The sequence below is a fragment of the Empidonax traillii genome, unplaced genomic scaffold (genome assembly GCF_003031625.1).
Source record: "Empidonax traillii isolate 1590-97213 ecotype Southwest subspecies unplaced genomic scaffold, ASM303162v1 scaffold290:size645333, whole genome shotgun sequence".
Classification (NCBI taxonomy): Eukaryota; Metazoa; Chordata; class Aves; order Passeriformes; family Tyrannidae; genus Empidonax; species Empidonax traillii.
The window spans coordinates 312,607-329,034 of record NW_020955483.1 but is presented as its reverse complement, the minus strand read 5'-3'; the positions used below and the strand labels follow the sequence as shown (position 1 = coordinate 329,034).

General features: G+C 45.1%; 1 protein-coding gene across 4 annotated transcripts in view; it reads right to left on the bottom strand.

Moving 5' to 3' along the window:
- TET2 (tet methylcytosine dioxygenase 2) overlaps positions 1 to 15,567 on the bottom strand; it is a 69,858-nt gene extending 54,291 nt beyond the window's left edge. For 3 of the 4 annotated variants that reach the window (XM_027890499.1, XM_027890500.1, XM_027890502.1), the window contains exon 1: positions 15,461 to 15,567. In XM_027890499.1, coding sequence (XP_027746300.1) covers positions 15,461 to 15,490 — 30 coding nt within the window. In that variant the 5' untranslated portion in view covers positions 15,491 to 15,567. The remainder of the gene's footprint in view (positions 1 to 15,460) is intronic. The other variant, XM_027890501.1, reaches the window with a different exon arrangement.
- Between the last annotated feature and the right edge of the window lie 861 nt (positions 15,568 to 16,428).

The following is a 16,428-nucleotide window of genomic DNA, read 5'->3' as shown; positions in this document are numbered from 1 at the left end:
AGCAGAGGTCTCCTAGAGCAGATTATCCAACTATTTGTCAAAATGACAGTTACGATTCGGCTGACTTGGGAGAAGAAGATGGAATAAATGGTCTCTTCCATGGCTATTTCATACAACTTTTAGGAACAACTTGTCCATCTTTCTCACTGCTGTGCACTGGTTCAGGGAAATACTGTTAAGTATATCCTGATGAGAATTTTCCTGCGTGCAAGCAAGTTTGCACAGACCATAAGGAGGCTCACAAAGGAAACATGCTGGCCACTCTTCCCCTCAAAAGTAAACTAACCTAAATTTTCCACATCAAAACTTTACACTGGAGCTCGACATTCTTTTATATGGAATTTCATGGTATTTGCTGTGCTTGAGACAACCATACTCTACACATCTGTGGACCTTCAGCAAGGATAAATAATTAGGAAAAAGAAAAGGCTGCTAGGATAGTGGAACATGCAGAGAAGAGAAGACCTGGTTTTGCTGCTTCCACTGTACCTCTATTGAATTCATAAATCACTATTTCTGCAGCTTGCCTGATAAAGAACAAAGGCTGTTTTCTTTTACTGATGTATAATTTGACTACTAGAAATGGGAATTTCATCCTATTTTGAAGCTTTGGAGGTTGGCCATGGCCAAAGTCAGCCTAGTGGGCAAAACACAGTAGTGTTTCTTGTAGGACTTAAAGACAGGGGAAGAATCCTCAGCACCCCATTGGCTTAATCCTGTGAACATGAAGAAGACATTGCTGGCATGGTTCAGACAACTTTTTTTTTCTTAAACTTACTCTGTAAAGTGGAATTTTCTTGCTTTCCTAAGAACACCTTTGGGCATTTCCCCCTATACATTCCCCAGTACTGTAAAAATCTAAAATGCTCCTTGTTTCTTTCATTGTTTTTGTTCTCTTTTGCACACATCATAGTTCTTGTAACTCTTGAATTAACAGGACTTGTTATGTTTTTAAGGCAATGTGAAACATTTTCTGCCTGTGGTTTGTGCTGAGCAGATATTCTGCAGGCTGGTTTCATGTTCCCATCTTGCCTTTGAGTGCTGTGGGCTGTTGTTAATGTGACTTAAAGAACTGTCCAGCAGGTGTTTTGTAAGTTTTATTCTCTGTGCACAAAAGCAGCAAGCAATGGGTCTGTTAAGGAACCATCTTCTGCTGAGAAAGCAATGAGTAACAGAGACAGGAACAGTGTGACCCCAGGCTGTCTACCTCTCAGGTCAGGAAGTTCTCCCACTGCCTCACTCAGTGCTGCAAATTTTGGTAGCACAATTCAGATCCTATCCAAGATTCCCAACTCCAAAAGACGTTAATGACAAATCCCTCAAGTAAATACCAAGGTGCTGTTTCATCTCTTCTCCATCTCCCCTTGCTTTTTTGGCAGATTGGCTTTTCAAAGGGGTGAGGGAAGAGGGGGATTGGCAGCAAATTATAAACTGGTGAATAATCCCTCACCCTCTCTCACGCACACATATGGCAGAGAAAGCTATGGCCAGGGATCCTTCTTTCCTATGCCAAGGGATTTTCTTCCCCAAACTATGCACTGGCATGACTACTGATCAGCATATTTAAGAAAAATCAAAGGTCCCAAGTCTGTTTTTTGGGAGTTGTAAAACTCTTTAGTAAGACTTGCACCCATGGATCTGAAGACATAATTAAACTTTAGGTGTGCCTTTCGCTGAACTTGTTAAACAAGATTTCCACTGCTTTTTTACCTAGAGGACAAACCCATGACAGAGTCTGTATTTATTTTGAGATACTCATCTAAACTGACACAATGGCAGTATTCAGCCTGTAGCATACAATGGTAATCTTACACTGTTCCTTCCCTCCTGATCCAACCAAAAGCAAGGGACAAAATAATCTTTATCATAAGCAGCATTTCTTCCCTTATAATCTCTTCACTGGGTGGCTAAAAGAAGCTCTTTGTATAACATAAGAAAATATCATAAATGGTAACAGTAAGAAGATTCTCTGAGTCAGAGATGCACCAGACAGAATTTGTGTATCTGTATGGACCTTACACTGGTTAAGTTAAATGTACCAGCGGAGCCCACAGACATCGTAAATACTAATAATTCTGTCCTTGTAAACCTCAGTACTTTCTGGTTAAGAACATTTTAAAAAGTGCTTCAGGGCTTCTGAAGAAGGACTCCAGAAGATGTACAATGACGTGTCCAAGAGAAAAGCTATATACATTAAAGGAAGATTTTACACTAAGGTTCTAATTCTGCTTTCTCTAAGTTTGCCCATACTTTTACAGTTTCACAGTAAGGTGGATTTGCTTTCCTCAGGCAGGAGAAATGATACAAAGAGCTCTTAAAATAGGAACAAAGCAGTAACCTACTTTCAGTACTTCCATTCTTATTTCCAGGTCCATTATATACAGCGTAATGAACATTGTAATGAACATTCAGCAGTGAAAAGACATCAATAACCGAGCAAGTACATTTGCTCACATTCTCAATGCAAGATTAATAATAGCTAAGGAGACTGGGCAAAACCAGCCAGGGACTGACCTGCAGAGCACTTTGCCAGCTCAGGGTAGAGTTGTCTGACCACAAGAAATGAGTTAGTGATCAGGCCAGAGTGGACATGCGTCAGCCTCTCTAGTTTTGTTTTGTTTACATAGCAAAAAAACTCTGCATGAACTCTGACAACTCTAATGCAGACCTGCCATGGGTATGGTTAGGAAAGATGAAGACTGTAGGCTAGTTTTATACTTACAAAAGTTTTATTCAGTAACAGGATTGAACTGTATTGGAGGAGAGGGGTGGAGAAGCTCATAGTGTGTCTTTCCCACAGGTTTTGTCATTATGATTATTTACAAACACTGAGACGTATTATAGCAACTAATATAAAATAGAACTACCATTTTTCTACCATCTCATCTTCTTCTGAAAGTCAAACTTTCTATTTGAGAGGGGGAAAAGAATTCTTCACCATTTAGTAGGCCTTTGCAAAGCCGAGATTAAATTCTTTGATTCCAAAAGTGAAAATTGGAAGCGGTTTATTAACAAGTGTGGGTTATTTTTGCTCATTTAGCAGCTTTTTCAAGAAAGCTCTGTTTATCTTTGGCAACTACTCACAGTTATAGAACCTGTCTTCCTCCACATACAAGTATTTCTGAGATAACTACAAGAACGCTAGAACCTGTCAAAAACTAGTTGTCTGACCATGTAATCCACTTTACTGCCAACTTCTAGGAAGTAAACTGCTTTGGAGTAATTTGGCATACAATGCAAACTTCTTTACAGAACTTCAAGGATAAAGAAGGGATTTTTTTTTCTTTTTAAGTAGATATCCACTGTAAAAAAAATACATTTGAAGATAATGGATGTGCCAGTTGAGCATACAGTGCTTGGTTTGCTAAAGGAGACTTTCAGCTATGACTTTTTTCCCTAAGGCCCATGTCAAAAAACCCAAGTCAGTCATAGAGTGGTATTCATATTTTGTAGATGGAGGTGTTTATTTTGAAACTACTAAGGCATCTTTTTCCTAAACGGATGGTTATATCCTGACTACAAAGCATTCATTAGTGCCCAAATGCAAATGTTAATAAAGGAATAAAAAAGGAACTGTAAATCAGGAACCACGCGATCATGCAGTGTTCTTTTCTTTTAGCCAAAGTAAGTCAGCTTTGCAGTTCCTTCCCATTTTGAAAATGTTATGTACTTTCTGAGTTAGTTCAGCAGACTTACAGTGCTGAAGAACACAGTCAGTTCTATCCCTGAGCTGCTGAATCACTTACCCGCCGCTCCTGCTAGCTAATAGTAGCTATTTTTAGTTTATGGTGTAAAACGCTCTCATGGTGGCAATGATATTTCAAAAGAGTTTGGGAGCAAAATCATCTGCCTGTGTTCGGTACGAGTGCCTCGCTATTCGCTCCCAGCGCTGGCGATCTAGGTCACCCTGGCACGCGGGATGTGGCATTCGCTGGCTCTTTCATAACTGCCCGTAAGAGTTCTGGGGTCATGTTTGTAAACACTGCTGCCATGTGCGCGCAAGCACGTGGCGAGACACCAGCATGGCCTGGAGTGCCAAGACGGGAGGTAAATCTTGGCGCCAGTGTCAATGTCGCTAAGCCAACTAGCGCCGGCTCTCCCGCTGGTGCGCACCCCTCACGGCCCTGTGGAACACCGTGGCGGGTGGTTTGAAGGGCAAAGGAGAACCTTCTTCCCGTTCGTGGCACACGTGGACGTGTGCTAACGCTGATGGTGGCCCAGCAGGTTCGTCTGTCAGGAATAAGCAAGTGGCAGTGCTGAATTGTTCTCAGGAAAAATAAAACCGATTTGTGCCCTAAGTCACTGAAATCGGAGTCCACATGGTCCCACAACACAATGCAAAACTGGCTATTAGGGAAAAGAACCGTATAAGGGCATATTGCCAAAGTTTCCAAAATTACTTCAAAGACACGTAACAGAGACTTTGTAATAGCTTTTTGCTGGCTTTGCACTGATGAAATTAAGACCACGTTTCAGGCATTTGAGGAAGTAGCTCTTAAATTATTTCTGTTTATCAGCAGAGGTTGCATGATACGGCCAGTGCAAACAAAAGTCACGAGTCTTTCATTTCCTCTTAATGAGAAATGAGCAGATCCAGCTACCCAAACCTATGTAAAGTTTCATCTCACCCTGGCCATACACTTTATATGCTTCAAGGAAAAAAAATAGTGGGAGAGGGGGAACAATCTGTGGTCAATCTCTCTCTCCTATAGCGGCTCCGTTTCAAGTGCAGCTGTCTCATTTGCTTTGACCTTTGCTGGGAGAGCTGAGAATAGGACAAAGAGTTAAAGTGTTACCAGTCCCTGCTGAGTCTGCATTTCTCGGCCAGACAAGCCAGAGGCGGCTGGGAGAGGGTGTGCACACGGCAGAGGGTGAGCGGGTAGGAAGGGTAAAACAAAAGGAGAAAAATAAACTGTGCACACCCCGAAACAAAACAGGGGAACAAGTACAGAAAAATGCTCGTCTTTGAAGAACAGGAACTTTTCTATTTGTTTCCCTCCATGTAGTTATATCTTGTTATCTGAACTCAAGGTACAGTAGATATATGAGTCCTTGAACTCTGAACTGGTGAGGAGAGCAGCAAAAGTAAGTCAATACAATTTTAGCTGAGCGGCTGGAAAGAAGCAGGCTTTGTCTTTTTGTGCCTCAGCTATGGGAGGCCATTTAATGCAGCAATGCACAGCTGTTCAAACCTCTTTCTTGCTGTATGCCAATGGCCTGCTAAAACAAAGCAAAACCAAGCCTATCTTCTCCGAGTGATAATTCAACTGTGGTTTCAAATACTAGCTGCTCCAAACTACTTGTGTTTCATTGAGCCCTGTCTCTCAAACCTGGAAAAAAAGCGGTCCCTGGTTTGTTAGCAGGAAATGAAAAAAAAATGCGCCTATTCATTTCCACAGGGTTTTTGAAATCCTGCCCTACTGTAAATGTTACCCAATTCCCTCGTAGTGTCTCTGGAAAGCAGAAAAGTACCTTCCTCGCTGTTGCGTGTATGTCTAGCAAGCGCTCTCCAGTGCCGCTACTCTATCGAGCAATAAAGTTTCTATTTTTGACTCACTGTGGACGACCTTGCTCTAAACCCCTGGCCTGAATATTGCTTAAATGTAAAATGAGCAAACCCAAACAAGCCAGCAGGCTCGGCTGGCCTGTCACAGCCCTGCTACGAGCAGCCACGAGCGTGGGTGAGAAACAGGCGCTCAGACAGGAGCTCTCGCAAGCTGCGCGAAGGGAACCCAGCCCTGCAGCAGGGCACCCTCAGCCCATCGCTGCGCCACGGGACACCTGGGAGCGAGTTTGTAAACAGCAGGGCCATGTGCACGGGAGCCACGTGGGGGCTTGGCTGAACCTCCAAATGCGGGAAGAGGAGCAACGGGGGAGGCAAGTCCAACTGCCCCCACTCCATCATCTTCTGAAGCAGTCTGCACTGCTATGGGATCCCTAAAGATAGCAGGGAAAAAATCCATCTGTCCTTCATGGTCAGCTGCCTCTGCCAGCATCCAGAGACACTGCATGAGCTAAATTACCAATCTGATTTTATTTCCAAATGCATTTTATCATGGATTGTATCATGAGTCTGTGAATGTGCTGAAGTTAAATAGGGCAGGCTCTGGGTGATGTGCACTATGCACCAGGCAGGCTGAGCTGTGACTATCCTGACAGCACAGGAACTCTCCAAGGCCAGAGGGAGACATTAAAACTTACCATCTCCATTTCAGGTCTAGGAGGTAACAGGTGACTGTTGCACAGAAAGCTATGAATGCTGCTAAGGTTGTGACACCTGCACAGGTTTGTGCATCCCATCTCCAGCAGAGAGATTTCTGACAACAAATTAAAGTTTGTTTTGGTTTTTTCCCTCCTTTGAGCCTTGCTACCAAGTATGATGTCAACATGAGGGTTTGTGAATCCTGACAAACCTTTAATTGGTAAAACAGATCAAATGGGAGTTGTGTGGTAGGTTGGAGATGATGTACATGAACAGTTTGGACACTGTGGGAAATCTTGCCTGAATGATTAGGAGGATTGAGGACATTCAAGGGAGTTATTGGAGTACTTACTTTTTTAAATGACATTACATAACTCTTTCACACAGTGTGATTAACTGACACAACGTACTATTTTTAATTATTATTACTTTAATTATTTGTTTGGAGGTGCATGGAGACATCTACAGTGCCAGTAAAATGGAGATAGCATCCTTTCCTGTGCTCTTTCTCACTTGGATTGGGGTTTAAGCAGCGCTGCAAAGCAGTGCACAAAAAGAGCCATCCCCTTCCCTGAGGAGATCTATTTAATTTTAATTTGCTGGGTTGTTTTGGATAAGCACTGCTGATTCAATGCTCTGAAGGTTTGTGCAGCAAAAAGAGAACATCTCAATAAACAGAAAATGCTACTTCTGAAACCAACTTCTGAAAAAAGTGAAAAGTGTCTAGTTTCTGTTTCTTAAAATTGATACTTCTGTTATCTTAGTAAGCAGAGAAAACTATCTGTAAACCTCTGAATGAGCAGGAAGGAGGGTATCATGGGTAAAGCACTGGGGTTTAGGAGATATGGGTTCAGTTCCCAGCTATACCACAGCTTTCCTGTAGGTCTTTTAGGGTTAAAAAAAAAAAAAAAAAAAAAAAAAAAGACACTGAAATTAATTACTCCAGCAGGGTTTGTACCACAACGCGTGATCTCTGTGTGCTTTGGCTCTCAGTTGTTCCTTATTAATTTTGTACCCTTTCTCTTACTCTGTTCGTCTTTTTCTTGCTCATTAACATTAGTACCCTTGGGAAAAGACTGCAGCAGTGCTGGTGAGGAACTCCTCTTACACGCATATACAGACATACGTACACAGAGGAGGCAGTAATAGCAGCTTTGCTTTATTTACTGCAAATATTTAGAGTTTTTTTGAAGGGAGCTGCCTGCCTCTGCTATAAACAAGAGTTACTAACACTCTGACCCCTTGTATGCTGCCAGACCCCTTTTCCCTGCCTCCTTTGCTGAATTAAATAGTAGAACAGAACAAAAATGGCTTATTTTTATACAGCTCCAAGCACAGTGGGATTCTGTTTCGTGGCTGGGATATGAGGTGCCTCCTAATGTGCAATAATTAATTTCACTCTATCCACTCTCCTTATATTTAGAAGCATCAGAGTTGCCATCCTGAATTAGACTCATGCTCCAGCTTGTCCAACAGAGTATCTCCAACCACCTAATTGTTTCAAGAAAAAGCATAGTAGTTAGACTCATTCTTCTAGAGGCAAAACTTCTTTCTAATCCATCAGCTAGAGTTTATATTTTATTGCACAATACATGTCAACTTGCAACTGCTTTGAAAACTTGGGTTTCTTTTTTAAAGCAAAAATCTGGTTTTAGCTTCTATACCTGCCTCTTAGTCTTTCCATCCACTTCCTCTCCCTGTCCCCTCAAAGAAGAAACAATAACCCCAAAACTACTTACTACAAAATGTAGACTGACTAGGTGCCTTACTTCTTTAAGTGCCTCTGTTACAGTTCTCTGAGACGACGGGAAATGAATAGGGTTTTGTGAAAATGGCAGGGACTGCCATCAGTTTGCAGGATCACGAGTCAGCTGACAACACTGTGGGGCGGGGGAAAGCCACCTATACTTAACATATTGTCAACAGCACACAGGCACAGGGGGAAAATGGATAGAAATCTGTGTTTTCCTGTCTGGTCTCTCACTTTTCGGGCACTACACAAAGTAACAGAGAGGAAAAAAAAACAAACAAAACAACAAAACAGATCAGCACAATTTTTCTTTTTCTACTGCCTTCTCACACCTACAGAAGTTTCTTCTCTGCATTAAGGATTATAGGGAAGCAGAAGAGCACAGGTCTAACTTACCTAAGGAAAACAAATGTTCCATGTAGAATATGGAGACCACCACAGAAAAAAACAGAGAATGAAAGACTGCATTTTTCTGGGTTTTGCATTTTTGTCTTTATAAAGAGTGTTTTTCTCTATTTGTTCAGCATTTTCAGTTGCTTCTGGGTATGTGATGTGTACACTTGCAACTGTGTATGGAATGGAAACTCACTATCACAGATTTTCTTTACCCCAAAATGTCTGCTAGTTATGCAAAGTTAAATAAGTGTTAAATCTGACCCCTTCCAGTTGTTCCGTTTTCATGTTTTTTATTTTTACTATGCCATTTTAGTAATAATTCAGAGCTTTTTGGGCAGACAAATTTGAAATCAAACAGACAAGGAAGCAAAGGAGCACAGAGGGAACAAAAATTTGGTAACTTGAAAGTATGTAAAGTCTGCAATACATGCATACACACATCCCAACTTCTCCATATTCCAGGGAGAGGATAGTCCAATGTATTTTACAGCTTTCAAATGCTCTCTTTCAGGGATAAATGGCATTCCTTTTATTAAGCTGTACATGCACTTCAAGCTTCACAGAAATATCTCACTGCTGTGAACTTGAACTTTGGGAGAAGGGAAGAAACTCCTGCTTTAGTCCAACAATTCCTTTTCCTCATTTTACCATGAGCAGGACAGTAATGCTACTTGCACACAAGAGGAAATATGCAATCATTCTTTTCTCCTTTTTGCTTACATAAGAGCTGAAAGAGTTTTGTGTCCTTTGGCAAGTATAAAAATTGTATAACTTCAAAGAATGTGACTTCAAACACAAGTGAAGTAGCACTGAAAGAACAAACAGATTAAACAAAGATAAAAAAACCATCAGGGGCATGAAATGGGGGTGAGTGCAGATTGAACAGTTGTTGTCTCTCATGCAAAGGGACAAATATGGAAAGATACTAAAGGACACTGAAGTTGAGGGCAAAACTCTCCTACCAGCATCAGGCCCAGGGTTAATGTCTGCCCTTTGATCTCTCCAACAGCACTAGAAGTGGCAAGAGAAAGAACAAATATTCAGTGTAAACTCAGGAATGCCTTTGTCACATATTCTATCCTATATTCTTTACTCTTGCTTGCTACCTTCTGCTCTCCAGCTGCTGCAAGAGTAGTGGGAACTGTGGGTCAAACAGAAGTCAGAAAAGGAAAGGCAGTAAGGAGTTACTGAAACCATGGATATGACACAAAAATTGTGTCTCACAAATGAGACAACAGGTGAGCAAGAAAACACTGCAGTGTAATACCAACAGTACAGTGATGTAAGAGACATTAACATAAAATGGAAGCAACCAATGTGAACATAAAACTACTGGGAGAAGCCATGGGTATAATAAGATCCGTGGATCAGCCTTCATACTCTCTTGCATGACAGGGAATACCATGATTCATCTAGACAAATTCAGAATATGGAAGAGACATTTGCACCAACTGCTTCCTCCCTATGAGGAAAAAAACAGATCTAAGGATTCATTTTTGTAAGGCAAGTGATGCGCTTTGCACACTGTTCCAAGCACTTGCTGCAGAGCTGTGTAAGAAAGTCTGAAAAATGTTCATGAGACTGGATGAGGAGCAGAACATCTGACAGTGAGGCTCCACAGTGCATGCAAGAGCACAGGCTTCAAGTGTCTCTGGAGACTAAAACCTGTCTGACAGCTTTGGTTTAGGTCCACAGGGGAGAGCATGAAACACGTTGCCACTTGGGTGCCTCTGACCAGCTACAGTGCGTTTTCACAGAATCACAGAATTTTCAGCTGTGCAAGGCATCCCCGGTAACTACTACCACTTGTCCTCACTGCCTTTTTTTTTTTTTTTTTTTTTTTTTACAACAGATTGGTGGCACTATTCATTTGGCTGAGTAAATGCAGAAATCTCCACCAAGCTTCCTGTGTCTAATGGAGATCCAAAACTTGCCTTACAGTGGTATCAGCTTTCGTAACAGCAACGCCTCTTTGTGTCAACATGTCTAATTAAGCAGTAAAGACTTTCAGCTATTTGATTTTACTTATAAAGTTAGTCAGATTCATGATTTCTTTTTTTGTTCTTTAAAAAGGGAATTGTTCTAGTATCCTAACAGGTAGTGAGTCATGCCTAATTAAGGAAAAATATATAACCATTTACAGTGGGATTCTTGTATTGCAAAGAGCTGTTTTGTCATAAAAGCTTTTGGGGATTGAATAATTTTTAAAAGAGAAGGAGGGGCATAAAAATAATTTGAAACCTTTGCAACAATTCCCTTAACCCCCATCTTCGGGTCAGTCCGTTCCAGACAAACACATCAACACAGCCCAGACTGCGCTCAAGTGCTGAGGGAAAAAACAACGGCATCCGACAAAGGACCCAGAGAATCAGAATGCAACGCAGATACAGAAAGCTCAGCCAAAAACCAAACAGCGATATGGGTTCTTAAAAAAGTGCATTTATTTATTTATTTCCCCTCCCCTGCAGCTTGTGGAGGACCAGGGACATTCCTAGAACTCTGTCCTCACTGGCCGCGTCAAGGCAGCTGCCAAGGATGCTGGGACACTGTTTGTAAACACTGTAACCACGTGCACGCAACCACATGGAGAGTCATCATCCTGACCTAAACGTCTACCCACTTGGTAAGCCGGGGTTTTACTGCAATGGAGCCAAATCCTTTCCCAACACGATGTGACTTAAAAGTAGCTCACGCCAGGACACTGGAAGACAAACTTGGACTGCTTATGCATTACTAGAAAGGAAATTAGGCAGAGAAGTTGGTTAAACTTTAGTCACTGAAATGTAAGTTTAAGGACAAGGTAGGTCACGTAGAGTAAAGGAGTCGTTCTTTATACATCTGCAAAAAATTCAGCTTAAACCTAGAAACTGCTCCTTCACCGTGCGCACACCTGGTGAAACCAATATTCATGTGCTGGGAAACCACATGGAATATATCTGAGGTTAGAGGTAATGCTGTAGAACAACTGAAGGTTATTTCAACTTGTCTGAATTGCATCATCGTAATTACTCAGAGAGTGCCGGGGCTACTGCCCTGTACCTGGGGAAGACACTTTCAAGGGGTATTTGGTTCTTGGGCTACTCTTGGTTATCTTAGCTATCTAAACACTCACCTGCTCACTTCTCTGCTACTTCTTTGAAACTCTCTGTTGTGGTTTAACAAAGCTCTGTACTCGATCAGAGTTAAAATGCTGAATTATCCCTTCTTGCTTAGCTTGAGCATAGAACAAGCCTATTCCTTTCCACACTGCAATAGAAATGCCTCCTTTATTTTACTTTAATTTTTTTTTTTTTTTAGCAAGAGGAAAAGCACACACACCAGGAATACGGTCAAATACTGGACGCCTTTATTTATCTATAAGAATAATCCTACTGGGATTTCTTGCCATATGTATGTTACAAGGCAACAGCACTCCAACTTGGAATCCACACCTCCACAGAAAACTTTACTTTTTAAGGACAGCCTGAATTTTATTCAGGTTCCTAAGATGATTCAGAGTTCTGGAAGGTGTTTGACAGATATGAATAAGCCTACTTGAAAAGACAGACAGTAATTCAAATCTTTATGGCTTTTATTCGTTGAAGTTTTTTTTTGATTTTTTCAAAGCATGGCAACTTTCTTTAAATTGACCCCAGATTTAAAATCCTTTACTGTGACCAACTAGTAGAACTCTCTTTCTGATCCTCCTATAAGTTAGAGCATATTTTTTTCTTCATTTCAAGAACAGTGTGAGATATGTGAGTGAAATTAGTTAGCTGTTCTTCCTATTTCTCAAACCTTGTTTTTCTCTACCTTCCTTCTGTTACTCCCTTCTATGTAATGCAAGGCACATTCTCAGTATTTTAATCCAAACAACCTTTTTGGGTCAGTCATCAGCTGTCCTTGGGATCAGTTCAGCTGATGCTGGAGGTTCAGAATTTTATTTCTTAACCCCACCACCACCATGTCCACCCACAGAGCAATTCCTTGACAAAATGGCTGATTTTTCCATATATAATTTTTTTTAAAACAGACATCTATCCTAAGGGAAGGCAGAAGTGACTTCTTTTCAATGGGTGACTGAGAGGATGATTACTCATGGTGCTCTCCATTTGTAAGGTTTTATTATGTAGGATATGGGGACAAGCTATGCAAATTGAACATGCAAGCAGTGATGATCTGAAAGTCTAACAACCGGAACTATGGCAACTTGTTACTAGTTACTTGTTCAGTGCTCAAAAGCATATTTTTGCTGCAGAATGTCATTAAATGAGTAAGATGGTATTCACTGCCTTACGGAGTAAGGGATGGGAATAATGCTTCAAGTGTGATTGATTCATATAATTCTCTTTCTGGCTTTCAGCCATGATGCAGTCATATGCTTTATCTCTGTTCAGACTACAGCTTTCTTTTTTTTCTAATAATGAATCATAGTACATCCCACTCCATTTCAGAACCAGCACATTGCCTTTCAAATGATGTCACAACACTTACTGCTGCTGGCTGACTGCCTTAACAGCAATCAGAGAGCTGGACTAAATAAATACTGTATATTATTTGGCAAAATCATTTGTGGTTGTGTTCTCCAGCACAGTTTCCAAGATAACCACCAACTCTACTTGAAACTTGGCAACTTTGTTCTACCACTTTCAGGCTCCAGTTGTGAAGCTGGCTTACAGATGCTGCTACCATGCCTAGAGCTACTGTGCAGCCGCCCAGTGAGAGAGGTAGAGGGGTCACTCACTGTGACAAGCCAAATTTGACAGCCCTTCTGAAATTACACCTTGGAAAAAATATCAGCTTTTTAAAAAGGACCTTATTTGGCACCTGTAGAAGCACAAACCCTAATCCAACCCAAACTTCACATTTTTCAACATCTGAGCAGCAGACTTGTTCCAAAAGATGAGGAGGTGGGTTTTGGTTGGTCTTTTTTTCTTTTCTTTTCTTTAGAGCTGTCTGGCTGTTGCTAATATTTAAAGGAACTGCATGGAAGACAGAGTCTCAGCAGCATCTGAAGTGCCTGGGGCAAGAAGGAACAGTCCCATCCAACTCTGGCAGCTGAAATCCCCGTTCCAGAAGCAACTACAGGGTTTCCTATTCTACACGCAGAAGCCAAAACATTTACAACCTCCTTTCTCTGTTACCCAGTGCAGCACTGGTGCCAACAAGAGACCTTGGAAATCTGTCCGTCATAATAACTCCTCTGCAAGCACACGTTTCTTGTTCTTTAAACAATGTTGACATGCCAAAGTCTAGGACCATGCACACTATTATCAAAACAATACCAGTTTTCCTGGCTAAAATCCAGGAATCAGCACAATGCCAAAGTCCTCGTTAAAAGCCTGACTACAAAGAGTGATAATTCGGCAAATTCGGGAGCCTCAGTGTCTCCTGTTCAACCTTTTCTTCTTTTGAAGATTTGTTAGGAATTAGTTTTGAAACAGGCAATACAAAACTGCTTTCTGAGATTCCCTGGATGCATTCACACAGGTGTCTTTTTTAAAAGTCACTTCCCAAAATGAACCAACTATTTCCACTGGAAGATGACTCTTGAGCTCTTCATTCCATATCAACAACAGTTTAGCCCCACCACCAAAGCACTCTTATTTTCCACATCTTTGCCCTCCCCTTTTTTCCTCCTCCCTACACACTGGGTGCTCGACTTAAGTGTTCTCTGACTTCACAGGCAGGGTTCATACTACACCTTCCGTGAGAAAAAGAGACAAAAAACTGCCCAACAGTGATTTATCTTCATGGCTTCCAAGCTGCCCTTTTTTTTTTTTCTTTAGTGGGATAGAATCCAAGATGGGTACATTCTTTCAGTGTTAACAGCAGCAGCCAGATCCCCCTACAACTCCAGTTTATGCATGACTATTTTACATGAGTTTATACACGACTAAGACCACTGACATCTCCCTGTTGAGTATCTTCGGCAGCCACGTCCTGTTTTGCACTTTACAACCTCCAGAGAAAGTGCCGTAGTGGAATACACATGCAGATAGATGTGAATGTACGTGTGACTGCGCTCACCCCCTGCTGCAGTAAGTCAACCTGCCATTAACATGCGAATAGAATGGCCTCATTAGCTGACAAACAACACCCACTAACCTGCTTTCACTAGGGAGAGTATCTCCTTATCTCTGAAACTCTTAAACTTCACAGCGAAAAGAAGAAGAAAAGAAAATGATGCCGAACTGATACTCAGAGCTGCTGATCACTGCTCAAAGCCCGCACACTCGCATGCCGCTCATCATGGAAAACAAATCTTGTGATGAGATGTTCGGCTGCGATAAAAGCACGCTAGACCACATCACTTCTCCCTTCACCTCGCTCCGAAAAGGAAAATTACTTAGCAGAACAGGGTCTGCCGAATTTCCAAGGTTCGAACCGCGAGCCGAAAAGCCCCCTTTTTAACTCGGGGCTGCCGGTGTCTTAAAAGGGGTGATTTAACGCCGATCAACGCCACGATGCGAGCGAGCACAAGCACACACCGCCGCGTCCGACTCAGGCGCGGGGAGGTTGTTGCTCTTGTCTGTCATCTGGCGGGGAACGAGCCCGACCTCGCCGACAGCGTTGTTTTAGGGGAGCACGCTCGGGAAAGTGATTTCTCCTTTTTCATCCCGCGGCCACATCGTGCAAGTGGCCCCGACGGCGAGGGGGTTCAACAGCGCGGACAAAACGCGCGTGTTGGATCATTTTGCACGGAAAAAACGGAGGCCCCGCACCGAGCCCCCGCCGAGCCCCCACTTCTCCCTCCCGAGCTCACCCCCTCCCGGGACCGCGCTCCGCTTCCCACCCCCTCGCCAAGCCCCGCAGGACCCGCGCCTCTCTCCCCCTCTCCCCAGGGCTGCGCCCGCCTTTGTGTCCGCCGGGGGCCGGGGAGCGGCACAAAGCCGGGGCGCCTCCGGCCGCCGTCCCCCTGCGCAGACAAAGGCGCGGGGAGGGGCGGCGAGGCGAAGCCCGGGTCCGGCCCCGCGGGGAGGGGGCCCTGTCAGTCAGCCATGTTGGGGGGACCCGCGGCGTCGCCCCCTCCTCGCCCATCCCCGGCGGCGCCGCGCGGCGCGGTCCCCGCGACACCTCGCGGGGCTGCGCGGCGGACAAGGCGGCCGGCGCGGGGGGGAGCCCGCTCTGACCTCAGCCGCGTCCCTCAGCCTCGCCGACATCCAGCACGCACAGCCCGGGCGCCGCGCTCCCCGCTCCTACAGCGCCGCCATCTTGCTTCCTTCTGCTCCTTGGCGAGCGCGGCCGGGCCCCCGCATCAATATGCGCGCGGCGCCCTGACGTCGGCGCCCGCCCCGCGCACCGCCCCGCGCGCGCGGCACGGCCCCCCCCCCCCCCCCCCCCCCCCCCCCCCCCCCCCCCCCCCCCCCCCCCCCCCCCCCCCCCCCCCCCCCCCCCCCCCCCCCCCCCCCCCCCCCCCCCCCCCCCCCCCCCCCCCCTTCGGTTGCCCCCCCACCCCGGGCACGAGGCGCGGGGGCGCCCCCGGCCCCGTCAGCGGTCCCGTCACGGCGGGCGGCGCCGGCCCCCGCCGAGCCGCGCGGGGCTTTCTGCCCGCCTGCTGACGCCTTTCTTCGGTCTTTGGGGGTTTCCCTCCCCCTCACCGGTGCCGTGGGGCGCGGGGTAGCGCCCGTCAGCGCCAGCCCCCGCCGCCCCCCCTCCTTCCCCCCCGTGGGACGTCCCGCGTCCTTCCCGTGGCCGCGGGCCGGCGGCGCTTTCCCACGGCTGCTGTCCCCGGGCTGCGCTCTCCCCCGGCTGAGGCGAGGGGACTGGGGGAAAGCGGCTCGCTTAATGTTCGGGAGCCGGCTGACAGCGCAAAAAGAGAAATCGACAAAATCTCCCCATGTTTCCCCAGAACGAAGCCCCGTGCCCGCAGACACCGGGCGGGACAGCGGGGGTTGCTCAGCGCGGCGCCGGCTGGACACCCATGCCGGGAAGCGCCCGCGGTGCCGCGGCTCGGTGCGGGACCAGCGGAGGCTCTCGGAACCGTCCACCATCCCGCGGTTTCGTGCCCGCGGCAGCTGGAGCCGCGGAAGGCGGTCTGGATGCCGGTCTCAGCGCCGCAGCCCCGGCAGCGGGCTTCGGTGACCCCCCCCCCCCTCCA